The following is a 26652-nucleotide window of genomic DNA, read 5'->3' on the forward strand; positions in this document are numbered from 1 at the left end:
GGCCACAGGCGCATGGGCAGCCGCAGGACGAGCATCGTGTGCAATAGGGTCGGAATGGAGGGGAGGGGGCCTAGAAGTGTTTTCCTCCCATACACTACCTACTACAGGGATACATTCCACCAAGGATATGTGGCTAGCTATCCACTATAGGGATACATTCCACCACGGATATGTGAATAGCTACCCACTAGAGGGATACATTCCACCAAGATGTTCCGAGTGACATCTAATAGATGACAAGAGCAACGCTTGAGTTGTCTATGGCGTTGGTGAAAGGCACCATATATTTGGAAAACTACCCATCTATAATGTTGTGTTGTATGCCCCCTGCACCTTTCTAACTCATGCCCTGTCCTTTATGGACCAGCTTTGCAAGGGGTGTAGAGTGGAGGCATGAGGGACTATATACAACATAAAAAATTCAAGGCCGTCATTAGGCGTTTGACTGAGCCGATACAAAGAGAGTAAAATCAGGGTAGTTCCATTGCTGCCGCCAGTTTCCTGCACTGCCAAAGTCTGAGTTTGTGGGTGATTGAGAGGGAAACGTGTGATTGACCCAGTTTACCTTCACTTTACCTCCAAAAGTGGACGATTCCCCACAAGCAGAATTAGCACCAGCAGGAAATCCTCAACATCCAGAATACCGCCCTCTGGACCACTGGAATGGGGATCAACATTATCTTTCCACCACATGTAATCGGGTGTATGTACCTGCCCGTGAGTGGCAGAAATGGTAAACGAGTTGCAGCGGCAATGCTGTCAAACTTGTACTGAGACTCAAAGTTCTCTCTCCCTTCACCCCACAGCATCTTAAGCAGGAAAAACCTACCTGGCCGAGGAAAAGCTGTATCCCCCTGCTGTGACATCACAGAAGTTGATTATGAATTTCATAACTGTAGTATGCCATGTGTTCTTTGATGACGCCCTGCATGCCGCGAGGTTAGGCTAGGGAATGTTTGTTTGAAGGAAGCGAAACGGAACGAGGGTGAGAGACAGGGAGAAGACTGTGAGTGGCATGCAGGGCGCCGGCTGTAATTGATAAATAAACATCTTTGTTTATTTTAACTCGTGTGGACTGGCATACCTCATTTTGGCGACGAGGATAGCCGGCGTCCCAGAACCCACAGAAACCAGGAAGGATTAATCCAGGGCGGAGCTCCGAGCCGCTGTGCAACGCTGCGCCTGGCTTGTGCTGCACGATAGGAAGAGGGAGGAAAAGCAGATGCTCCGAACTGAAGTTAATCAAACGTTGGTTTGTGCTGACATTTCATCACTGTGATGATTTTTTTTTTCTTGTCTGTCTAACTCGAGTTTGTTAGACACGATCCCATTGGCCACACCACTTCCACTTCAGAGTAAAGGACCGCCGATTGCATGACTCACCCTTTGGCCTTAGGCAGAATGAGGAGTAAAGAATAGACTCCTCATCCTCCTCGCAGTACATGGTATTCATCCCTGGAAAAAAAAAAAAAAAAAAAAGAAGCTTAAGAAGCAGAACAAAACGTAATTCAGGATAAATAGTATTCTGGTTTCCTCTCATACTGACATAATACAGAAGAAGTATGCAAGGTATTAGCATACAACCCCCGGCATGTTTTCTTCCAACACCTGGACAGCCTGTTGTAAACTGGCTAGAATGGAAAGAGTTTTGGCTAAACTATGTTCAGACCATTGATCAAGAAGGCCTATCTACTCATAAAAAGAAATCGCTACTGCTTCATGCTTTGGGCCTAGAAGGACAGAGAAAATACAGGGAGTTACCGGATTTGCCAGTGGATGAAGCTGGAGATATTGATGAACACGAAAAGGCCATAAGGCAACTAGACAAATATTATACCCCTGAGACCAACGTAGCCATAAACAGGTATAATTTCTATACCAGAACTCAAAAAGAACATGAATCTATTGAAGACTAAGTATCAGCTCTAAGGGTACTATCACGCACATGCAGATTTGGCATTGGGATCACACTAGATGAACTCATACGAGATCAAATTATCATACATGCCAAAGATAGTTTGCTCCAAGACAGACTTTGGATGGTAGGAAACCCATCTCTGCCAGAAACAATGGCCATTGCCAAGCGAATAGAACACAGTCATTTGTGCTCTAAAGAGATAAAAAATAAGAAACAAGAAGCTGTCATAAACATGCAATTACAGAATGATAAATTCTCATTGGAATCTGGAGATCAAAATATAGTCAATGCAATAAGAACAAAAGAACGTACGGAAAATCACCTGGTCAAGACCAATAGGCCAAGAGGATTTGATAATAGAGGCCAGTCAATGAGAGGAAGAGGATGGGTGAGACCTGAAAACAGATCAGCTCCAGCACAATCTAGAGAAGGTGATAGATGCTTCAGCTGTGGAAGATTAGGACATTTTGCTTATGCCAAGCATTGTCCTGCAATTGGACAAAAATGTGGCAATTGTGGAGGCAAGGGACATTTTGCTGTCGTGTGTAGACGGAAAAAGAGAATCTCGGTCATACAAGAGGAAGAGGAAGATTCGGACGAAGACAGGGTTTTTGCCATTCGTGAACCACCTGAGGGAGATTTCAAATGCCCAAGTTGTGTCATAATAATTGACAACTGGAAACTCAAAGTAAAAGTAGACAGCTGTTCACCATGGACGATCATAACGAAGAAAACATGGAAGAACTTATTGGCATGTGGTCTAAAAAGTAAATTATTTGAACCTGATATTAAAAACCCGGGTGGATTTGAAGGCTCGACAATTAAGATGATTGGTTGGTTTTCAAGCATCATAGAATTCAAGGACAGACGAGCGGAAGTGAAGATATATGTTGCAGAAAAAGGAGTTAACGTCATTGGTTGGAGAGATCAAGCTGGTCTACGAATCAGATTGGATCCTTGTGAATCTGAACAGGTTTTGATAGTAAACTCCAGTCATAAACAGAAGCGAGAATCAAAAACCCTAGAAGATAAAGGAAACAAGAAATTAGGACTGTTGAAAGACTTTTCACACAGAATTCGATTGAAAGATGGAGCAATACCTGTCAGACATGTCAAGTCAAGACCTATACCTTTCGCCATAGCAGACAAAGTGGAACAAGAATTAACTAAATTGGAGTCTGAAGGAGTAATCGAAAAGATTGAATCCTCGGAGTGGACAAGCCCCATTGTAGTTGTAATGAAAAAATGCGGGAAAGTCAGGATTTGCGTAGATCTTAGAGATGTTAACAAAAACATTATTGTTGACATCTTTCCACTTCCAGTCATATCAGAAATGCTGAATCGCATAGGTGATGCAAATGTATTTTCAACTTTAGATCTCTCCAGTGCATATCATCAGATAGCTTTAACGGAAGACTGCAGAGACATCACTGCATTTATAACTCCACATGGTCTATATAGGTACAAACGCATGCCATTTGGCTTGGCATCTGCTGCGGCCGTTTTTCAAAGGGTCATGGAACACGTTTTGAAAGGGTTGAAGGGCATTTTTGTGTATCAAGATGACATCATAGTATTTGGTAAAGGTCGAGATGAACATGACATGAGATTGAAAGATGTTTTACTAAAGTTGGAGAGTGTTGGTTTGGAAATTGAAAAGAGTAAATGTAAATTTGGCATGTATGAAGTTGATTATTTGGGACACACGGTAAATGGCAATGGTTACAAACCCAAAAGTGATGCAATGAAAGCAATCAGAGAATCGCCTAATCCCTCTAATAAGGATGAACTTAGGTCGTTTTTGGGCCTGTGTGAATACTATAACAAATTTGTCAAGAAGTTTGCTAACATAACAGAACCTTTAAGGAAATTGTTAAAGAAAGATGCCAAATTTGAATGGAGTGACGAGTGTGATGAAGCAGTGAATTGCATAAAGAGAGAAATATGTGACTCCACGGAATTGGGTGGTTATGTGTTTGGGAGGTCAACCAAGGTTACAGTGGATGCGAGTGGAAATGGTTTGGGAGCGGTACTTTCTCAGATTGAAGAAGGTGGTAAGGAAAAGACAATATGTTACGCCTCCAGGGCAATTTCAGATACAGAAAGCAGGTATTCCGTAATTGAAAAAGAACTTTTGGCATGCTCATGGGCAGTAAACTATTTTAGAAAGTATTTGTGGGGTTGCAAGTTTGTTATACAGACAGATCATAAACCACTTGTAGAAGTCTTGACAGTTAAAGGCATGTGTAGGGCATCACCTAGGTTAGCCAGATTAAGCATTAAATTACAAGATTATCATTTTGTGACAAAGTATGTTCCAGGTAAGAGGAATGTTGTTGCAGATTATTTGTCACGGCTGCCATTAAAGAGTGTGAGTGTAGAATCTGAAAGTATTGAGGAGATGGTGGCAGTCATTCTTGAAGTAACCTCGAAGGAAAAATGGTTAGATGAGATCTCTAAAGATGAGACGTTAAATAGAATTGCAAATTTTACAATGTTAGGTTGGTCTGATAAGAGATCAATTGATGGAGAATGCATGAAGTTTTGGGAAGTGAAAGATGAATTGTCCATGGAGGAAGGATTTTTGATGAGGGGGAATAAACTGATACCTCCAAAAGCATTATATAATGAGCTCATAGAAAAAGCGCATCAAGGTCATCCGGGAATTACTGGTACCAAATGCAATGTGCGATCTGTATATTGGTGGCCAGGAATGGATATTTTGATTGAAAGATTTGTTAGAAACTGCTGGCCTTGTCAAAACAGCGATAAAAGTTGTAAAAGTTTTAAGTCAGAGCCGCTTGTTATAGATAAAGGAGAAGCTCCCTGGATGAAACTTGGAATTGATATTGTTGGACCATATCAGAGACTAATTGGGGATAAAAGGTTTTTAATTGTATTGATTGATTACTATTCAAGTTGGGTAGAATTGAAAGCTGTTAAAAATATTGATTCAAGAGAAATTATTAAATTCCTTAGTGAAATCTTCGGGAGAGAGGGTTTTCCCAAATCCATTATCAGTGATAATGGTGTTCAATTCAAAAGCAAAGAAATAAGAGAGTTTGCCGTCACATCTGGGATTTTATGGAAATATTCTGCTTTGTATCATCCCCAAACAAATGGTCTAGTCGAGAGATGTAACAGAATGGTTGTAGAGACGGTAGAGTTGGCATTGAGGAATAACATGTCTGTGGAAGAGGCACTTAAAGATAGGTTATGGAGTACAAGAATGTCAGTCAAAAGAGATCTAGGAGTATCTCCGTTTGAATTGATGAGAGGCAGAGCCCCTAACACATTACTTACTCCAGAGTGGGTGAATTACAAAAGGACATCAGAGCATAGAGATAAAGCAAAGCATTGTAAATACTCTGAAAGCAAGAATAATTGGAATAATAGTCACAAATGCAAAGTCGGAATTGTACCAGGAGACATGGTAAGGATAAAACTAGGGCGTGCTGTTAGAAAGGGTGAGTCCAAATACAGCAGACCAGTTAAAGTTTTACAAGTCCTAGGCAAAGCCATAAGAGTAATGGGTGGATCAGTATGGAATATGAATAGAGTAAGCAAATTGAATTGGGATTTTAAGGATAATAGAAGATTTTATCCCAGGCAGAATCACAGGCAGGATCAAAGTAATTGGTTTGGAAATGATATAGGTTTTCAATATAACATAAGAGACATATTGAATTCAGATACTAACGTCAGACCTCAAGTTGGGGAGGGACACATACATGTAAGAGAGGACCAAGTTGTCAGAGCGGATAGTCAAACATTGAGAGGCAATGGTCAAGAAGATACTCCTTTAGAGTTTGAATCTGTCCAAGAAAGTAATGGCACTGCTACTAATGATGATAGAAGCATGGATGGAATTCAAGAAGGATGTGTGGCAGGTGGGAGTATGTACAACCACAGAGATAGAAAATTGCCATTCTGGACAAAAGACTATGTCATGGGAAAATAATTATATATATTGCACACTACCAATTTTGTTTTATACATAGCATTTGGGTTAACCTACATTGTTAACATTTGTTTTTTTTTTTGTTTGTTGTTTTCTTTCACACTTTTGGTTACATAAAAAAAAAAAAAAAAAAATAATAATAATTTAAGGGGGAAAGGATAGGTGTTAGTTTTTACCACCATCCACAGCCACACATGGTTCCCAAGTTTTTAGGTTCATTCACACTATTTAAAGTGTAATGTTTATGGATTGTTCACAGCGTATTCCTAAAAATGTGTTTTTCTCTGAAAAGGGGGAGGTGGTGTAGTATGCCATGTGTTCTTTGATGACGCCCTGCATGCCGCGAGGTTAGGCTAGGGAATGTTTATGTTTGAAGGAAGCGAAACGGAACGAGGGTGAGAGACAGGGAGAAGACTGTGAGCGGCATGCAGGGCGCCGGCTGTAATTGATAAATAAACATCTTTGTTTATTTTAACTCGTGTGGACTGGCATACCTCATTAACCTTCTGCTGTGATGTCACAGCAAAAAGATAGGGCACCTGGACATGGAACTATTTACTAATTACTCCCTATACAATACATATCAACTCTTTTGTCAGATAACGAAGCTATGGGAGAGCGATGTCAAGTGTTTTAGCCAGGCTCACATACTTTGTTCAAGTGGAGAAGCTGATATTTTAGGGCAGCTAGCCTGGTTCTATAGTGTGTAATTCAGGCAGTCTATAGGGGCCATAAAGCGAATGGTGCTATGGTGAAAAGGTGGTGGTGCTTTTACTATCACTTGCACCACACTAAAGTATTAGGAGCTTGCAGGTAAGTGAACGAAATGCATCCATCACCAGGCTGCAGGTATTTCCACCACTTACCTCCAAAAACAGGATGAATTACCACAGGTGCAATTATCACCTGTGTTCATTCCTCCAAGCCCCCAATGGAGCCCCGTGTGAGTCCATGAATTGGGGACTAACACCACGCTACGGCCACTCATAATCTTGCTCATGCACCACTAATGCCAGTGACGGTAACAGGAAACAAGTTTGGAGGTATTACTCGGGGAAATCTCGCCAGACTCCTCGTAATGGCCCTGCATATCTCCGCCCATCTTTAGTTTTACATCTGCATTCAATGCTTTCTGCATTAGTTGTCTTATGAAAGCAACACTGGTACAATGTGGTCAATAAATCTGACTCACAAAGCCCACAACCAAATGGTACAACAACCTGACAATAAACAGTATAATTTCGTCCGAACGTGGAAAAGTGCTCAATCGAGAGTGAGGATAATGATTAAAAGGCCATCCAGCTAGATATCTAGATTTGAAATATATGTGCCCGTCTCAACATTACAGTGCTAGTAAGGGAAAAACGGTATGTACTAAAATCAGTGACGTACACTAATTTACCATGAGTAACGTTTTGAGAAGATGACAAACTCGTTGAAAAAACCTATACGTCTACATAACATTTAACAACGTTGGTGGGTTGGGGGGTGGGGTGTGTGAGAGAGAGACAGAGATATCTATGAAACAGATACAAACTATTGATGCATGGACATGGCGTTTCATACTTCTGAGGTGAACAGAAACATATAATTTCAAGTGATCGTACCAACTGTTAGTGACATGCAGACAGAATAAAAACTGCGGGCTTGTTTACATGCACACACCCAGCCATCCAGTCCGGCAAAAGGCGTGTTTTACATAAACTACCTCCCACTAAATCCAATCACCTTTGCTCACGGGCGGGACCCAATGAGCAGATCCGCGTCTGCCGGGCTGCGCTGCCAGGGGCATATCTCAGCCTGGCACCTTCGAGGTGCCATTATGATGTGATTGGCCACTAGCATAGTGGGAAAGTGGCATGGCTTGCATTGTTTCGCCAGATCATCATGATGTGCGTGATAAGTGTTTTGCGGCTCAGTATTTGCATGACAGGGCGCTGAGCACAGTGGAACTGAAGGTGTGTGCTGCAGTCGTGTTTATTGTGATTGGTAAGGCGCTGTATTCAACAGTCGCTCTGCAAAGGCCAGGGATCTGATGCAGCTATGGACGTACCGCTCCTGTCTGGGGGCATTGGTGCCGCTTCTGCGGTGGGGATCTAATGCAGATATGGACGTATCGCTCCTCTGGGGGCAGTGGTGCCGCTTCTGCGGTGGGGATCTAATGCAGATATGGACGTGACGCTCCTGTGTGGGGGCAGTGGTGCCACTTCTGCGGTGGGGATCTGATGCAGCTATGGACGTACCGCTCCTGTCTGGGAGCAGTGGTGCCGCTTCTGCGGTGGGGATCTAATGCGGTGGGGATCCAATGCAGATATGGACGTATCGCTCCTCTCTGGGGTCAGTGGTGCCACTTCTGCGGTGGGGATCTAATGCAGATATGGACGGATCGCTCCTGTCTGGGGGCAGTGGTGCTGCTTCTGCGGTGGGGATCTGATGCAGCTATGGACGTACCGCTCCTGTCTGGGGGCAGTGGTGCCGCTTCTGCGGTGGGGATCTAATGCGGTGGGGATCTAATGCAGATATGGACGTATCGCTCCTCTCTGGGGGCAGTGGTGCCGCTTCTGCGGTGGGGATCTAATGCAGATATGAACGTATCGCTCCTCTCTGGGGGCAGTGGTGCCGCTTCTGCAGTGGGGATCTAATGCAGATATGGACGTATCGCTCCTCTCTGGGGGCAGTGGTGCCGCTTCTGCGGTGGGGATCTAATGCAGATATGGACGTATCACTCCTCTCTGGGGGCAGTGGTGCCGCTTCTGCGGTGGGGATCTAATGCAGTGGGGATCTAATGCAGATATGGACGTATCACTCCTCTCTGGGGGCAGTGGTGCCGCTTCTGCGGTGGGGATCTAATGCAGTGGGGTTCTAATGCAGATATGGACGTATCGCTCCTCTCTGGGGGCAGTGGTGCCGCTTCTGCGGTGGGGTTCTAATGCAGATATGGACGTATCGCTCCTCTCTGGGGGCAGTGGTGCCGCTTCTGCGGTGGGGATCTAATGCGGTGGGGATCTAATGCAGATATGGACTTATCGCTCCTCTCTGGGGGGAGTGGTGCCGATTCTTTGGCGGGCTTATCTGCAATCGGGAGCTTCTCTTCATGCACAGCTGCAAGTGACAGAATGCCGGAAAAGGAGATGGCGGGGCTGCATATCCTCGCCACCCATGACGCAGGGCCATCTGCAGAAGATACTACCGCCTGCTATGGGTTGCTAGTAGCAATTAAGGCTGCTTGCTTTTTTATTATTTGCAGCTGGCATGCAACCTGTTTTGCGTTATGTGGATACAAAGTGCAGGTTTCCAATGAGGTCATTGTTTTTGCTTGTCAAACAAGTACTTTTCTTTAATAAATAAACCAATCAACTCCTGTGAGCTGTGGTGGCCTTTAAAATGCATATGGGCATATGGGTTGTTAAACCCATCATTGGTACTTTTGCTGAAGAATTACATTTGTGCATATGATAGGCTCGCTGAAGATGGCCTTTCCCTCACCTACCATTTACCATGAATTGCTTTCTAATGGGTAGCCCTTATCTGACAACAGAGCTGTGGACAACACCTTCCAGGAAGTAAGGCTCACTTGGTACATGCATGGGCAGGAAACCCAGACATGCCAGCTCCGAGTCTACTCTCTAAATCTGAGCACCGGGCAAATACCCCCATACGCCCTCGCCCTCGAAGCTACCCTGTGGACTGACCAGCTACCTCCTAGTAACCTTACTAAAGGCTGAAAACCTCAAAAGATACTTCCTCTCTCACACGGTCAGAGGTGGCCCACATTCATTTGTACAAAAAGGAGAACGAGAAAACTCAGTTACAGATTTTTCAATTTTGCTGATCTATACACCAACCAGGACAGTGGTCAAATGCCTCCGTATACTTATAGGCCAGAAAAAATAAACCAATTATAAACAATATATATACAATACTAAAAATATTTTAATAAAGTTTATAAACATGTAAAATACTCATAAAAATGTTCTAAATGACCATGACCCTACAATCAACATATGGTAAATACAAAATGATCATAAATCAAAAAAAGCAAACATTTAAACACAATAGACAAATTTGTACAACGTAAATGACTAATACACGTAATCAGATATTTGAGTAGGTAACTCAAATAACATTAAATCCCGACATGTTTCAGTTCTTCACGGCTGTGACTGCATGAACTTTCTTCAGGGGAGAAAAGCACACAATTTCTTGATTATCACCATGCAATCCAGGGCCACATGTATGTAGGTTTCCAAATTTGAATAAAAGATTACTCCTAAAACAACAAAAGAAGGGGGCCGTCACCATACACCACCATCCAAATTCTGGTATAGTCAGTACAAGCTCCAAAAATAGCTTAATCTTACTGACCCTTTACCCCAATAGTAAAGTGCCAGAACTAGATACAAAGGTTGTATTACAACGCTGCCTCCACAATTTAAAAAAAATACATACCTCTTGATATAGTGTTTGTAGTGCTGATGTCATAAGTACATCCACAGATAGCTCAAAACTTCGTCTTGTCAAGTTTATTTATATTTCTTGGAAGCTCATATATAGCTCACTGTCTCAAACAGACCTGCAAACAAACACAGAACAACACAACAAGTTTTCTGTGAAATATGTCACCGACAAAAATAGCGTTTAAAGACCCATCACCAACATCACTCGTAGTGCCCTACTGCTCTCCACCATCCCCAATATTGCCAAAAAGTGTCATGGGGGTACCTCCTTATCTGTTCATATGGCTCAAATGACTCCAAAACATCGTCCTGTCCGCCAAGCTGCGGTTCACGTAACGCATTGACACTTTCACAGTGTTGCCAAACTGGAAGTGAAACAAAATAAACGTGAACGCATGTCCAAACTACATCGCGGATGGAGCACAATGCGTGCCACATCCTAAACAATAATACACAGTGTTCTGTATTATCCACGCAGGTTCCCGTAGTTACATACCTTGAAATCAGTGATTTAATCACAGTCTCAGTGCAGGGGAACCCTCAGCACGTCCACAATCAACAGCACACACCGACACTAATCCTCGCATGTTCCGTATGCGTTATGTGGAACGGCTTACAAATTCATTGGCATATAGAGAGGACTCCAGAAAGGGACAACGTACTGCACATATCGTCTGCAAACACACGAAGTACATAGTGAAATGTACAATGAAGCAATGCGGCCATATAACGGATGTCAACTTCCAATTCTTAATATGCAGAACAAAAAAATATATACGTCTATTATTTCCCATAACATAATAGAAATGGAAAAAAGACTACCCAAATTCACGGGCTCCCTTCAGATGTTAGGAAAAAAATGGAGACAGAGTCTGAATGCCAAGTAATTAACGGGTCCTGGATTGCATGTGGAAAAATATATAAAATCAAACAATTGTGAATGGCCACGAGCATATGGTATATGTAACTACTGATCTCTATGATTTACAATGTTTTTCGTCTCTTCACAGTGCATTCCAAACAGTATAGCCAATATCATATAGATAATAAGGAATTGACACAATTTCATCTTTTCTTAATTTTACATCCTGAACTCAGTATAATCATAACAATCATCATTCCCCTGATGGAACACGCCAAGGGTATAAAACTGTGCCTTGCTAACACTGTTATCACAGTGTACATATCTACTACTATTACATCTACGGTAAATATCTTAAACCACACTCAGAAAAATAAATGTCAGTGTACAAATATCCATGTTTAAGCATGTGTGTGTTGCCACTCTATTTCTTCATTTAGACCAAGTACAGGGCTCTGACATTTAAATATCATTCTTTGTTCAAATAACAAAAGTTTTCGATCAGTATCTACCTTGCCATTGCCACGCACCTTCTTCAGGATGACCCATCTGAAGTCTTCATGGGAGTGTTTAATTTGTGCAAAATGTTTAACCAGACTACCTCCTAGGCCTCTTCTTTTCACTTGTCCATGCCCAGAGTTCGGACTTGGAACTTGCAGACTCTCAGCTTGAGACAACAACCACCCCCTGCATTTGCTACTGTCCAGCGTGAAGAGGTGGCTTGAAGGACCAGCTCCTTTGTCTTTGCCTTCCGTAGCCTGAATGCAGTGATCTTTGCTGCAGCTCACCTTCATGTCCCGAGGGTCTTCTGACATTGTATGACTTATCTTGGTCTTCATCTTGTTCTGCCTGGGTCGTCCAGCTCTCCAGTTACAGGAACCGTCATGCCAGAGCACAGAACTGCCGACTAGCGGACCCAATCCCAGTGCTCCGAAAGTGATCACTGCTTCTGCAGTCCCTCGACTCCCCCTACAACAAAACCTTTTACTGAAGTAAATGGGCCCATCGAATTAAGGAATCCTAGGGAGGAACTACTTGAATGAGAGTAAAGTTCACATAATCTTTGTTCCTCTAGTCCGCAATAGGGTTTAACAGGCACACAGTCTCAACCCTGCATTTCTCTTGTTTGGTGGAAATCGGTGGAGTTCTCACCAAGGATCCCAGCAGTTGTCCCTTTATTGTAGTGGAATTGGGAGATAACCTATAAAGAACTTTGCTTACCTTTGTTCTTGAATTCCTGGAACACTTTCACTCACCTGTTGACTTTGCCAAAACGTGTTCTGCTACTTTTCAAAACTCCCTACTCCCTACAAAGGGCTACCTCTGGGACCTGGGACCTGTGACTCTTAGTACACCAGGTCTCATTCGCTTCAGCAGGGAATTACCTTTTAAGTGGTAGGGGCTTTAGTTTATAAGGCAGTGTATAAGTGTTTCTACTGTTTTTCTCATTACCTACCTGTTTCTAACAGGTTTTACAATACCACTTACTTTACGACATGCAGTTTACTTGTGTTTATCTGAACTGTATTCGACTGTCCAAAAAGTAAAGTTCTGTTGCTCTTTAGCACTAGCACCCCATTGTGGATGTATGTGTGTGCATAGTGTGGATTTAGTGATTTTACTTACCTATTTGTTGCAAAAGTGTCCAGGCTTAATAAATACTGTTAAAGCATAAGTAGTATGCAACTATTCCTAGTTGTAAATGAACCATTAATGCAAAGATGGCGTTGTACCATGTGTATTTATTAAAAAGTCCATATATATTGTAATGGGGCAATTGTTGACTAGAGAGCATGTGCTCCCCTGCTTTCCCCAGAAAAAAAAGAATTAAAAAATCAGAAAGGACACATTTAAAACTGCACTTTAAATCCTCCTGGAAATGCAGCTGGGACAAAGAATAGTTGGTGTCGCTACACAATTAGGGACAGATGAGGCATTTGCTTGCACAATGAATGTGTTTCTAAATAGAATAAACTAAGTTACAGGAAGGTGTGTACCCAGGATAAGGGCCTCACTACACATGTAGGGCAGCATGGCTATAATAGGTAGGGTCATGTTGCAGCGTACCCATAGGGAGAAAAATCATGTGCCAGGCATGCACTGGGACACGGTAGATAGCAAATAAATGCAGAACAAATGTGGCCTGCAGAGGAACAGAATGTGACAAGCAGCTGCCATTTTAAAACCAGCAGAGAAATCAGCTTTGCAGCTTTAAGGAAAAGCCCAGTTAAGTACGCCTGAACAAATGCACTTAATTCAGGGAAAATGCTTTAGCCAGCTAGATGGGAACTGAATGCTCAAAGACTTTACAGGGGGTGGGGTTCCATGGCGTAACAAGATATTATTGTGTGCATTCAGCTGGCAAGATAAATTTAGTTGCAAGGACATGGCAGACCGCTTCGCTTCAAGTTTATCGGACGAACTGGGCATCCCAGGAAGTCAGAAGGAGTTGGCACATTAATGTTTCTGTGCACGGCTAGGCGTGACAGAAGGACGCAAAATGCGACTAGAAAAAATAACTAATTGCAGCAATGAGACCTTAGCAGGGTAAAAGCAGGATGAGTCACAACATAATTATTCATAAATGTGTCAAGAGCAGGATGGCGATGGCGACTCATGGCAGGGGATGTAACATGGGCTATTTGATTTAATTAAAGAACAAAGGCGATATGCTTGCTCGCTCTCTCTCTCCCTCTCTCATCTACATAAACATGTCATCATGCAGCCAGTTCATGGATAGTGTGACCGCATTCTAACCGATGAGCACATAACCTTTTCACTAAAGAAGTAATTTAGGGCCTACCATTGATATTCAAATGTGATGAGTGACTCACTTTTTTATGGGAAGGTTCACGGGTGGGAGCTAGATAACAATTGTCCAATCCCTAGTTGTGCACACATAGGATTCCATATGTAGCTTACTTGAGGGAGCCAATGACCAGGAGCGATAGGATTTCATAACTCAGTGATCGTGATGACATCAGAGTGACTAATTTGTGCTATATAAACTCCTGTTGTCTGTTCAACCATTGGAGAATGCTGGAGTGAGAGCTTGGCTTTTAATCTGTGTTTCCCCCAGTCTATTGAAATAAACTGGGTTGCCTTGCATTTGGCAAACCACAATCTCTGTGTTGTCTCTTTTTTAACAAATACCAGTTAGAGGGTTATTTGGATTTGTGACCCTCTTGATTTCAATCTTGTGTATTTACAAAAAGTGACAACATTATCCATTAACTATTATCCAATTGGGGCACCTGCTAATGTTTCTGCCAGTCATGGGTTTTTTCAAGGCATAATAAATACTTTGTTGTATGTTCCTGTCTAAATTGAACTATTATAGTGATGTGTGTCTCTTTGAACCAATACACCACTGCACATTCTGCAGAGTTGAGGGCTTAAAGCTCAGTTGCCTACCTTGATAGAGTTTGGCAAGACTTTAAGTGTCTTTTTTTGTTCCTGTTTACTATAATAGGGTGGCCTCTCAGAATATTCCCCCTGGGTTGATTCTGAAAATCCATTTTAACACCAAATTTGCTGCTCTTTGGACTGTTGTGTACAAGTTTACCTCTATTTTGTATTCAGACAATAGTGGATCTTGAAAGGATGGGTGGTCAAGATCTTCTATATGGTGCAGTTCACACTTTTCTAATGTAAAGCTCTTGTTTTTTTTCTTTCTTTTTCTTTGTAGTTGGTCTGCTTTTGCCAAAGTCACTTGATACCTTCCCTGCTCCACTGCTAATCTTTTAACACTTTCTGTCAGCCTTGCATTTTTCTTTCCCTTCTTCAACTGCGTCCCAGCCTTTTTTAAAGTTTCAATTTCTCAGATGGTGTGAGTGGATCAAGGTCACGTAACCTCTGCCCTGCATACCTGCTAATTAATGGTTATCCTTTTAAGCTCCTTGCCTTGCGTTCCCCTTTGCTTCTTTTCTAAGCTCTGATATCTGAGAGTGTCTCTCACCCATGTGTACTAAGCACAGGTCAGACCAAGATAGGGACCGTTCCTGTTTGCTCCTACTGGGAAATGGAAAGGCCAGAACCTCCTGCCCCACATATCCCTGGAAGGCCAGCTGTATATGCATAACAACACTTCACTCGCATACAAACAGGGAGTCTGCACCCCTCACCAACCCACCTCCAACCAATAGAACCCCATCAACATCCCACTCATAACCATTCACAAGACACCTTCTAAACGCCCAGACAACCCCATGATCATCAAAGCTCACTGAACAGTACTGCGTGCAGCAGACACTCCTGACCTCATCACCACTCACAACCTAGATGCATTGTTTATCACAGAGACATGTGTCATCCCCAACTCAACACATCCTGGATGTTCTCATCCTTACCAGCTACAGTAGCCAACACAAGTGCTGCAATTGGGAATAGTGGTGGAGGGCAGGCTGTTGTCCACAAGATCTCATATACGTGCACCCTTCAGGAGCACACCATGCTCACATCCATGGAACTTCACATATACTGCTTCCAGCTCACCAATGTTCAAGACAGCCACCTTCCCACCTGGTCTCGGGAGGATAGCTCAGGGGCAACGTGCTCGCCTTGGAAGCAAGACGACACGGAGCACCACAGGTTCGATCCCCGGGTACGTGCTTAGAAACTTCTGGGTATTAAGTGCATTATAAATAACCTATCAATCATATCTATCAACTTCCCCACACCAAAAAGGCCTTTACTGATGGAAACACAGACCGCGGCACAACTAACATCTTCCTCATGGACCAGCCACAAAGAAAACTAGATAGACTCTAGAAGAACTGCTCGGCACCATGACCATTCAACACCAAGTCGCAGAACAAACTACCACAAAGTCAGCACACCTATCCTGGTAATCACCACTTTTCCAACCATCATGTCTTCATCCCCCTCCCCAAATTTGGACTGGACAGTCCACTGATCTGATTCATACCTCTCCTGCAGCCAACGAACGTCAACCACCCAAGACACCCCACTGCTCTTTTAAGATGTTGCTCTTGGGCTCACTGGAAGAAAACCTAATTTCCTTCGCCTCCATGTCTGACCCCTCCAAACATTTTACCCCCAGCTTCGAGCACTGAATCACACCCTGGGAGCACCAATTCCCATTCATCCCTGAAATTTTGAGTCAACAAACATAAGCTCCCCACACCAAGGTACATACATCGAACTCTCTCTTCATCATACAGGGAACTCATAGTTACAACCAATCCAGGTACTGTACAACGACCATCATGGGGGCCTCAAACAGGAGCAGAGTGAACTTGCAAGCTGTAAAGCACTGCATCCACCTCCTGCTAGACCCTGTAATACACCAACATACTGACAAATGCAATGCCATCAGCAACTTCCTCACAGACCAAATAGACAAGATGAGGCAAAACATTTACAGCTCCAAACACATGACAGACGCCCACCCATACTAGCCTGAAAGATGTCAAGGTGTAGAAAACTCAGGAATTTTTCTCTAGAAGGCCTGGCCAGCACTCTTGCAGCCCTGATGACTGTAACGATGCAAGAGGGGAGGATGTCCTCAAAGGTGAAGCTCTTGCACCAATACTCACCCTAATCAATGCACCCCTCACACAAGGCACCTCATCAGAAGCACTTAAAATGGTACTGATGTTCCCCCAGCTGATGAAACCCACAGTTGGCCTGGACTACCCGGTGAACTAACATCCCAGCAGGCATCTCGCCTTTCCTGGCAAAGGGATTGAGGCAACTGTTGCTATTCAATGGTATGAAAGGATCTCCTACAGGACTATACATCTATATTGCTACCAGAGACCACCAACATCCATGCAATCAATGATGCTCTCCACAACCTGTTCAAATGGCACACCAACCTATACCTTCTATTGACCTCTCTGCCATCTTTTTTAATGTTGGCCATAAAGCCTTGGGTTTTGATGGAACGTTCCTACTGTAGCTGGGCTTCTACCTCTTTGCTAACGGAGAGCAACTCCTCCAAATGGGCCCCAACTGATCCCAGTGCACCCAGTAACATGTTGAGTTCCACAATGCTCCATCCTGCCCCATGTCATCTTCATCTTCTACATGGGACCACTGGGGGAACTCCACTCCAACATCAAGATACACCAATGAGCAGATGACACACTATTAATATCAACTACATTCATATACTCAAGCACGGTCTGTTCTTCATCCAAACCTCAATGTTAAGCACCTACCTGAAGTTTAAGTCAACCCAGACTGATTATTTTTCCTATGAAACTTCACAAAGCATGCCCAAGTCCAGGATGGCCTTACTGATATGAAGCTCACCACATTATGCCCGAATTCCTTCCTTATGCAAGAGCTGTCAGCTTTACCCTCGTCATTGACCTCCATTCAGACCCAAACAGCATGGCCAGCTTGTGCTCTTCTGCAAATACAGCCCTTCTTCCCAGCCCCCAGTTTCAGAACAGTTGACTAATGTCTGGTCACCTCCCACCTGGACAGTGTCAACACCCTTCTCGCAGTCCCAGATAGCACATTAGTTCATCTAAAAGCCATATAGCATGCTGCAGCACCCCTCTGTCACGGTTTTATTACACGCCACACCCCAGCCAGGGACACCTTCCCCGACAATGAATGTGGTGTACAATAAAAACGCTTTTTATTTTTAATATACTACAGATTCATTTTGAGTAGGCCTCCAATCCGTCTCGCAGCCAACCTCTACAAACACCCTGTGTCACAATGGACTAGGAACCAGGCCGGTGTGTATCACTAAGATATGTATTAATTTATTATTTAATGAAAAAGCAAAATCAAACAATTTCACAGCCACCAATGTTGTGGCAACACTACTGCAATGATCGGTACAGAACAATTAGGTTGAGCTGTCCTATTACAATTCACACAGTTCTTTAATGGCAAAACAGAAAAAAAAATGTACCTATTGATAGAACCAACGGTTTAGCACTCCCCCCTGCAATGCTCACCCAGAAACATCAGCTAAACTTGATTCCTTTGAATTCCTTTGAATGGAAGGCAGTGGCAAGGAGTAGGAATAGAGAGAGAAAATCGGATTTGGGGTAAAGCCCACCACCACAAGATGGGAAGCTGGCAAAGAAAGTGACAATTAGTTTTTGGAGCAAAATGGCAGAATGGGATTTCAATTATTATTCACAACTGCTGGGGAATGGAATGAAAGGAAATTCGTATTGAATACACTTTAGGAGATTGGGAAAGTTTATAGAATACTAATCAGCAAACCAGGGCAAAAATAGACATGAAGTGGGAAAATCGGTGTATAAGGGAAAAATACAGTGGCAAATGGAAATTCGTTTACACTGGGTTTACAATGACAGGCAGCTCGTGGAAGGGGTTCAGCATACAATAGGGAAATTGGTTTTCAATGACAAGGACAAAGGCACATAACCGGTAGACCGCTAGGAAAAAGGGATTGCTAACAATGGAACAACGGTTTGGGTTTTTAACAGGACAGATTCAAATGGGAATTTGTTTGGTAATGCACACAATGCACATACAAATTTGGTTTTCAGTACAAGGAGACTAATTATTTTGATTCAACACTTTAATTACTTTAACAATTAAATACAAACACCAGGTACAAGATGGTTAGTTTTGAATTTCAACAATCTTGTACCATGAATTTCAATGGGGGAATTAATTCATTTACTTAAAAATATACTAAGGGTTTACACAGACACTGAGCGGTTTAACATACAGAGGCTATTAGTAGATTCTTCTATGGAAGGTGACTGAATTACACTGGCAATTTTGGGGGTTTTCAATGGGGGTTTAAATGGGGTTTTCAATAGGAGAAATATTGGAGGCAATGCTACAAAAATGAAGGGCTTGTGCAATGTTGGACAGGGGTTATATGCTGCTTACAAAGCAAGCCTTGGTTTGGGGTTTAGGAAAGCCAGCTGGATCTCAGGATACTCTGGACAGCTAGGGTCACTGCACTCTCAAAGATGGTAAGGTTCAGCAGCCTTCTCTCCCTCCTCCGTCTCCTGTCTCCCGGATTTTGGTGTCTGTCTAACCTAGTACAGTCCCCCTTTTATAGTATGAATGACATCACTAACTTTACAATCCAGGGGGAGTACACTGTAATTATCCCTGCTGCTCGGATAGGACAGTTTACCATTCCTCTCTCTTCCCCCTGGCATGATTGGTTCAAGGGAAGAGAGCACCATCTGTCTGTTTGCATTTATTACACTGCTTTGTTCTCAGCTCAACTTTTTGGTAAAAACTATTTATGTATCATAACTTCATACCTATACTAATCACTGCTATATGAAACAGATAGGCAGTTTTAGCTGGTCATAAGGAATTGGGTAAGCCGATCGCCAACTTCGTACGATGTAGCATGGCCATTTGGTAAATTTTTGTCATTTTCATAAAATGTACAATAGTTATGACTCTGCAAATGATCAAGCATGTTCCTAATTTCATTTTCCATCTTTTCACCAACTGTCACATTTGCCCCATTTTTAGATCAGCCAGAAAACTAGTCTAACTGGCCCTTTCAGTCCCCACAGTCCTACGAAAATGCAATTACTACACTTAAAAACACCTGTAAATTACATGAAAAAAATATCAGACAACAAAACGAATTCTCATTTTGAGTGCTGCGAAAAATGTCTAAAATGAAATCAGTTTTTTTAATGTCAATTGGGAGTGCCGGTCCCCCCTTGGGAGGGCCGCTTCATCCTCATCCCCCAAGAGCCATCTGTCTTCCTCTGGGCTCAGCCGGTAACCAGAGATTTTATTAGTCCCTTTTGAACTTTTCAGTTTGCTCTTTGAGGTGGGAGCAGAAAGGGCTCACACCTCCTGGTCATGCTTTAGCCACACTTTACTTCCTTTGAAATCAATGGGCCCCTGCCTTCATGTCTGGCAGAGCAGGGAATTATGATGCCCTCAGCAGCATCACATTTTATTGCGGGATGGTTCACTGGTAGGTGCGACTTCCAGCTAGGAGCTGGGTTTTTAATTGTGAAGTTTCCTGCCTTAGCCCAAACTGTGTTTTCTTGTAGTATGTGTGTCTTCAAAGGTGACTGGAGCATAATGTGCATTTGCTTGGTCAACCCCCCCCCCGTTATATTTCCCTGACATGTTCTGCGTGAGCAGTGCTATCTTTCCACTGTGGCTTTTTAAAGCATTTTTCTTTTTACACGTTGTAAAATAGTAGGCTGTAGTCGGATGTACTTAAACAACAGCTCTCCTTGTGCACATCAAACGGTATTAGTTTTCATGAGGTTTGGTTTCCGTGAAAGGGTTAATGCAGTCCAGAGTTCAAAAAGAAGCTCCACTTGGCTTCTCGCATCTTTAAAAGGGAAAATAAAGTCAACTTAATTCTTTTTCTCCACTGACTGACTCACCCTCTGTTCACTGGGTTAAGAAAACAAAAAAAACAAAAATCCACATGGAAGGCACAGTCCTTGATTAATGGTTGACGGCTGGCGCTTCTCCTCAGCGTCCGCCTCTGATAGGGATCTCCCCTGTGCCTCTCAGTGAGCCTTCTAGTACGCCCAGTCACAATCACCTTTCCATTCCTCTCTGGTCTCCGGCTCGGCTTGCAGCTGTAATCAGAAACATCTGGTGAGCTCTCTGTTGCTGCATTTAAGCCCCTCTCTGCTCCTCCCCTCCCTTCAGTCTCCAGCCAGTTTTCCCTCCCATTCCCCACACCTGCAGGGCGTTTTTCTTTCCTCAGTCCACCCAGTTTCATGCACTGTTTGACCCCACCCTGTATGTCTCTGGGGCCACCGATCTACATGCGGGCTGACTGCTTTATACCAGTGCCAATCTCTGGTACACCTATTTCCATGCTGTATGATTGGGTTGTACCTATGCCGTTTTCCCTTTTTAATTCTGTCTCTGCCCCCTCCTTGGTTTCGTTTCTCGTGGTGGTTTCTGGGACATGTAGTTTTCTTTTGATTTGCTGTGTAAACCTTTTGTTGGCTGGGTCTCATTACTAGAATAGGATCCTCCCTTGATTCTGTTGCCTCTTTGACCACCTCACACAGGTGTGCAGGCTTTTTGCTTCTGATGTTTAAAGCCCTGTCTTGCAACACACGATTGTTTGATTTCTCTCCTTTTTGAGCAAGTTTGCATCTGCTGTTGGCCCATTGATAATGAGGGGATGGCCCCCTTCCACATGGTTCTTTAATTTGACATGAACAAAAGAAATGGCAAGCTGTTTTTTCATTTGCAGTGTTTAAAGGGCTGCTGTTAATGGAGAGCAAAAACCGTTTTTGGTTGTAGTGTATACATTCCTGCCCCTCATGTGACATAAAAGTAAAGCAAGGCCGTTTTTGGTTGCAGTGTTTACATTCTGCTGTTCAAGTGAGAGGGGCTTCTGCCTAGGGTCTTTAAATGCAACCCACACCTCCTCACAGGACTAAGAAAATTAAAAAACATCACCACCAACCTTTAACATGCTGCACTGGCTACCCCTTCAAGCACACATCATGTTCAAGACAGCCTGCATCATCTAGAAAGAGTCGCAACTAAAACACCACTCTACCTGGCTAAGAAACCCACTGTCTCTGGAGGCCAATGCACCACCAGAAGCTACATCGCCATACTGGAAACAAAGAACTTAAAGAGGGAAGAACACTGGGCACAGGCCTTTTAATACTGCGCTCCCTGATTTTGGAACAAGTTATCCACAAGGGTACGACTGGCTCCCTCATTCCTATACTTCAGAAGGCACCAGCCATACATTTGTGTAAGAGTATCTCATCAATTGCTTGTCACTCCACTTAAAACTACCTTTTCCCCTCTGAACATTACATATTCCATCTCCTCTGCTTCCAGTGCACCCTGCCTGTGACCCTTTGTGTGCCCTCCCTATGTAAAGCTCTCCATTGCTTTCCACCTATGTTCCCGTACATAGATACATATTTTGATTTTTAGTACATATTAGGCTTCTAGTTGAGTGGCATGTGTTTCCATCCATGTGATTGGAACATTTCGATTACAAATAAAATATGTAGGCATTTTGTTTTTGATCAGATTTTTTAAGAAAACAAAATAAGGTGTCCCAGGGTCCTGCCTGGTGGATGTCCCCCAAATCTGTCACAGGTGAGTACCTTTTTAATTTCTTAAGTCGCTTCAAGTAGTGCTCTTCTGTTGCTGCTTTACACTATATTGTATTACCTACAAGCCCCGCCTTTAATGAAAAGTGCCACTTCAAACTGGCCTAAACATTTTCTTTCTTTGTCAGGCATGCCCTCCCACTATTCACCTCTCTCCTCAACATTGTCTGTGCATATGACCCTGTGGGTTACGGGATTCCCTACAACCACCTGCTTTTCTCGGACTACCGGGAGCCATTGGTGGAGGAGGCGGCTCAGGTACTGATAGTTACCTTGGACCACGATTCTGCAGCCAGCACCAGCCCCACAGTGGACGGCACCACCACCAGCACTGCCATGGACGACTCTGATGTAAGTTTCTCCCCAGGCACCCTTTATCTTGGTCATCCTTGGTGACTTGCTTATTTGTTGTAGATTTATTTTGGACTATGGGTTTGTTGAGCCAGAGAAATAGGAGTTATTTTTGCTTTCCTTAGGTAGGATATGCTCATCGTTTCGGGGTCATCTTTGCATGCTTTCGATAGACCAAAACAATAAGTGTCAGAAAGCCGAGGGCATTTCAGAAAAGGTACAACACTCGCAATATAATTAACAGGGATTGTGTTTGGGAATTTCTACAAGGTTGGGCAAAGGAAAATGATCCAACCTTCAGAAAAACTTCTTTTTGTCTTTCATCAAGTCTTTAATTGTCTATGTGGACTCATCGTGCATCCCTCTTTCTTCCCATGTTACTCATGATTGGGGATAAAGGGTGCCACTCTTCTTTTTTCTTGATCTTTCTGGTTTCATGACTCCTTCACTGGTGCTTGGGTGGTTAGGCAGCTTCCTTGGCCTTGGCTGTGGATTCTGCAGCCGTGAGTTAGACTTGTGCTGGAGGGTAAATCTGGGATGTAGTTTCATCAAGGCCTACAGCTTCAACCATATAAAATGCCCTTTCTTGGTTTCCAGAAGCTTCGGACTACCTTTAATCTATTGAGTCCTGCACTGCACCCTCCAGCCTCTTAAATCACTTCAACACCTCGCCATGTGCTTGTGCCTAAGGGAAGCTTCTAGATTTGCTTGCTCTTCTCCTCACTTTTCTTGAATTTCCCAGGCACCTCCTCCATGCTTAGCCACATGCTCTTTCCTCCGACCCTCCCAGGCTCCCCTGCTTTAGACTCGTTTTCTCCCATCACTCCTTCCACCCTCTTCCTTCTCTCTCCCACCTCCTGCATGTTATCTATTCCCACTTTGTCTTTCCCTCTCTGTGCTCCAGCGGTCTCCAAATGCACTCTTGGGGCTTCTTCAAACATCCACACACCACTAGACCTGTTCCAGCCCCTGTGTCCCAGCTGGGGTAGTGATTGGGACTTTAATTCTAGAAGGAAAGTCACCTGTGTGAATGTTGGTATGCGACTGGCACTAATTGTCGGACTATGGTTGGAACTACAACTCTTTAGACCACTTGCCATCCTCAGAAAGTACCCACTGGGTATTATGAGTGGGATCTTGCTCTCGCTTGCGCTCTGACTCTACGTGTATGTCTCTGAGCATTAATGCCAATTCAGCGGGCCTCTGGGTATGTGTGACTCGTGTAAAACGTCTACATGTTGTGTGTGCAATTTGTCTGCACAGTATTACATGACCTTATTTTAGTGTGCTATAACGTCATGCGACGAGCCCCTGCCTATCTCCAAGGTGGGGGCAATATTCTTATTATCAGGGTATTTATTGAGGGCAGACCTAGCTTTTGGGAGTAATGGAGCACTATACAATCATAGGGGGAAGAACATTGTGAGGGAAGCAGAGAAAAAGGGAGCAGGGAGCCGGAGGATGAGCAATTGGTAACAAGGGCTCTACAAGCGACCAGGGGTGGAGACGGTGGGGATCAGATCACCCAATCTCAGGTAACGTTGGGAGTTGAGGGTGTATGGACCTAGGTGTTAGGGCGAAGCCATTTCTTGAAGAGGAAAGTCTTGAGGGTTTTCCTGAACTGTAGAAGTGGTGGGGCAACTCAGAGTTGAAGTCTGCACATGTTTTTACTTCTGGTGGATCGCAGGCCTCCAGAGATGCTGAGTTTCTCAGTGAGGTAGCTTGGGGACTTCAGGGTGGCAGCCTTATTGATAATGCAACAGTATTCGAAGATGATAGAGGGTACGCGGTAGCCAGGGGATACATCCAGCACCGCCACTGAGCCCAGCATTGGGTTGCGTCACCAATCCCACTTGATTACCCTACCTGGTGTCATGTCTTTTTCACAGTGCAGGTGCAGCACGGCTCATTATCATGCAGCACTTGCTTCGCAGAAAATAACTGCACAATGGAGAGAGTGCTGGTGTAGGGGTGTGTGTGTGTTGGCTCAGCAAGGGAGTGTGGTGACAAGGGGAGACCGTGGTCTGTGCGGAGGATGTTGGGGAATGTGCATGCTTGCCGGAGCGGGGGAGAAAAAGGGGGGCAGGCAGAGCAAGACCGGGGGCTGAAAAATAAGCCGCCCTTCAAAGGAAAAAAGAGCCATCACCAGCTGGAAAAAGCAGAATGCTGCATGGAAACAGAGTTAAAACATGCAAGTGGACGTGTCCCCATGGGAATCAGACTTGTGTAGGGAAAACTATAGGACGTGGGGACTTAGGCACAAAAAGCTGTGAACAGAGCAGAGGAGAAGAGCGTGATAAAGATATGCACCCCCAGATCTATATTTCTGCCCCTATTAAAGGGGGAGTGTATAGTAGCTGATCAGTAGCTGATCATAATATGAATCGCTCTGTGTCACTAGCTCCTTTCTTGGTAGCCCCGGGTCTTTGCTATCCCTTCAGCGGGAACAGGCTACTTATTAATTTGCATACCATACGTGAACTGATGGGCTAAGTGGCACTTTACTGTGCTATGGATTTATTACATGGCTGTGCCTCTTGAAGTCTTAGCTGGCTGTTCCAGCAGGTGCGGCTTCAGTCATCAAGACTGCATGAGATCCTTGACCTGTCTGAGTCATGGGGATGTAGAGAATGTTGTGTCCCCACTTAACATTTGATTTTGGCAGAGCATGCTTGGCATTGCCTGCTCAGCCGAGCATTCATACAGTATGCGGTTGCGTCCGTTTTTTATTTTGTCAGTGCAAGCACCCCAGATGGTAGTGATATGATATATGATATGATGGGTTATTTATAACGCACTTAATACCCAGAGGTTTCTAAGCGCGGACCCGGGGAACGAACCTCTGGTGCTCCGTGTCATTTTGCTTCCATGGCGAGCACGTTGCCGCTGAGCTATCCTCCGGTTGTGTCTTTTTCAGTCCGGAGATCATGCTACTGTTTGTGTAGCCTTTGAGGGATTGGCAAACCTGTGTACAGGAGCATCCACATTGTCCCAGGCCAGAGATGAGATGAGCAGTGCTTCTCCCAAGGCAGTTTCATGTACAGGAGGTTTCTTATCATTCATTATAGTTGAACTAGGTTCTTTTGATTTCTCCATGATTCCTAGTGCCTCCGCTTTCCTTGAGAGAAGGAAGCATTGGTCATTCTTTCCAGTGCATGCAGCTGCATCTTGCATGTAGTCTGTGGAAGTTACTGATTTTGGGCTAGGTCCACCGCTACATTAAAGATGGCAGAGAAGGGATCCTCCTGTTCAGGTTGGGAAAGGAATAGCCCCAGCCACCAGCCCTAGCCCCACCCCCTCAGAAGGGAAGCCATTGAAAGACTGCCAAGGGAACGTAACCTTCTACTGCAGAATTTCCTATCCACAGTTGTCTGCTGCCCAATGATTTATTCCTTCCAGGGATAGTTTACCATTCCACTGTGGGGCCAAGGGTGACCCTCTACACAAAGGATGCATGTTCGAAGAAGTATAAATACATGCATTTCCCATTCCATTTATGATCAATGCCAAATATGCATGATTAGTTGCACAATTAACTTGTTTTACATCCCACATTGCACGCACTGCATTATGGTCACCTGGCCACACACTGAAACTCGGGCCCAGGCTCCTGCATGTGCAGTTGCCATCACACTGCCTCCAGGCTCCACCAGCACATAAGGGTCTGTATCTGAAACCCTACAATCCCTTCTCTCTGCACTTATTAGCCACTCTCTGGCAGCACTAATTGAGTTACCTGACCTCCCTTCCCCCTCTTCCCCTGGCACTTCTCCCCCTACCCCCCTCACTTGTGTGATCCGAATGACACATGGCCTAGTAAGATCGTTGTTTTGTCCTCCTTCTGCCCCCTCCCCCCCCTCGTTGTCTTATCGCGCCTAGAAACACTTGTGTACAGGCGCACTATAAATGACTTATCATTTCATATCATATGATGCTAAAGCTGTGCATTGAATCTTTGCATGACATTCTTTAGAGCAGGTGGGGAGATGGTGGGAGCAGAAAAGATGCAAGCAAAGACCCAGGAAGGCTGGTGGATC

The 26652-nt window shown here is 44.0% G+C and overlaps 1 protein-coding gene across 1 annotated transcript in view; it reads left to right on the top strand.

Annotated features, from left to right (window-relative positions):
- The window catches only part of HID1 (HID1 domain containing), a 396446-nt gene that overhangs the window by 210584 nt on the left and 159210 nt on the right, over window positions 1–26652 (top strand). The window contains exon 7 of the mRNA XM_069654845.1: window positions 22393–22615. Coding sequence (XP_069510946.1) covers window positions 22393–22615 — 223 coding nt within the window. The remainder of the gene's footprint in view (window positions 1–22392; window positions 22616–26652) is intronic.

Source organism: Ambystoma mexicanum, chromosome 3q, assembly GCF_040938575.1.
Source record: "Ambystoma mexicanum isolate Mex_15411 chromosome 3q, UKY_AmexF1_1, whole genome shotgun sequence".
Classification (NCBI taxonomy): domain Eukaryota; kingdom Metazoa; phylum Chordata; class Amphibia; order Caudata; family Ambystomatidae; genus Ambystoma; species Ambystoma mexicanum.